The following is a 1,510-nucleotide window of genomic DNA, read 5'->3' on the forward strand; positions in this document are numbered from 1 at the left end:
ATGATTTACCACAGACATCACAGTGAAATGGCTTCTCTCCTGTATGAATACGTTTGTGTTGAGTTAAGGTACTGTTTTCAGAGAATGATTTACCACAGACATCACAGTGAAATGGCTTCTCTCCTGTATGAATACGTTTGTGTTGAGTTAAGGTACTGTTTGCAGAGAATGATTTACCACAGATATCACAATGATGTGGTTTTTCTTGTGTATGAATACTATTGTGTATAGAGAAGATACTGTTTGAGGAGAATGATTTACCACAGACATCGCAGCGATATGTTGTCTTTTCTGTATGAATTCGTTTGTGTTTAATTAAACTATGGCTTTCAGAGAATGATTTACGACAGATATCACAGCCATATGGCTTCCGTCCTGTGGGAAAACATCTGTGTCCTCTTATGCTTCTACTGACTGAGTATGCTTTGCCGCAGATATCGCAGACATATGGCTTCTCTCCTGTGTGAGTACGTTTGTGTATAGTTAAGTCATTGTTTTGAGAGAATGATCTACCACAGATAACACAATGAAATGGCTTCTCACCTGTATGAACACGTATGTGTTTAACCAAGTTACTACTTCTAGGGAATGACCTACCACAGATTTCACACCAATGTTGTGATGTTCCCAAGTCTTTTGACATTTCTCTAAGGGATACAAAGAAACCCAACCATTGAAGTTTCTCACAGTATTAAAATTTTCCCTTATCTTCTCTCACCACAGCATATAATTTCCTTTCTCTTCTTCTTCTTCTTGTTATAATTTATTCCTTAGAAATATTTCAAGTATTATCAACTGTGATTTTATTGATATCTAAAATTCTGCAAACCCCTTTGTAAATATATTCAAGTTCAGATCAGAGCAAATATTTCACAGTAATTCCAGTCTAGATTTATTGCAGTTGGGTTATTATATCTCTTCTCTAAAGCATTTTCTGTTAGTCTTTAGAACATGATAAATATTCCAGATGTATCCAATGTTAAAAAAGTTGTTTTGTGCCAAAGTCATCCATTAATCTGAAATAAAGAAACAATATTAGATATAGAGGAGAGATTAAAATGGAAATGTTGCAACATTTCTATACTGATTAACAAATGACATCATATAACATTGGGTGAAATCTAAAAATTTGTAAACTCCAACTACACCCTCACAGTGTGTAACATTTTATCTGTCAGGCACACTGTGGCCACCAACAGAATGTTATAGTCAAATCTTCTGAGTGTCTGACAATATATGCTTAGATTGCAAATAAAAGTGTAAGGGGGGGGGGGCTAGCTGTTTGCATGATGATAGCATTTATTGTTTAATCTCCAATCATCATCAACCAAGGGGCAACAGTTTGGCGTGCAGCTGTCTTCAAGAATTTTGCGTTTCTCATTTTCACCGTCTCTTCGTTGCATGGTGTGTCGTTTTAGATTTCACTCTTTTACTTGTTTCAGTCTTTTGACTGTGGCCATGCTGGAGCACCGCCTTTAGTCGAGCAAATCGACCCCAGGACTTAGTCTTT

The 1,510-nt window shown here is 36.4% G+C and overlaps 1 protein-coding gene across 2 annotated transcripts in view; it reads right to left on the bottom strand.

Annotated features, from left to right (window-relative positions):
* Positions 1-1,510, bottom strand: part of LOC106868499 (zinc finger protein ZFP2) — a 5,536-nt gene that overhangs the window by 2,595 nt on the left and 1,431 nt on the right. For both annotated transcript variants that reach the window (XM_052977437.1, XM_052977436.1), the window contains exon 2: positions 17-1,016. In XM_052977437.1, the coding sequence (XP_052833397.1) occupies positions 17-643 (627 nt within the window). In that variant the 5' untranslated portion in view covers positions 644-1,016. The remainder of the gene's footprint in view (positions 1-16; positions 1,017-1,510) is intronic.

The sequence above is a fragment of the Octopus bimaculoides genome, chromosome 28 (assembly GCF_001194135.2).
Source record: "Octopus bimaculoides isolate UCB-OBI-ISO-001 chromosome 28, ASM119413v2, whole genome shotgun sequence".
Lineage (NCBI taxonomy): Eukaryota > Metazoa > Mollusca > Cephalopoda > Octopoda > Octopodidae > Octopus > Octopus bimaculoides.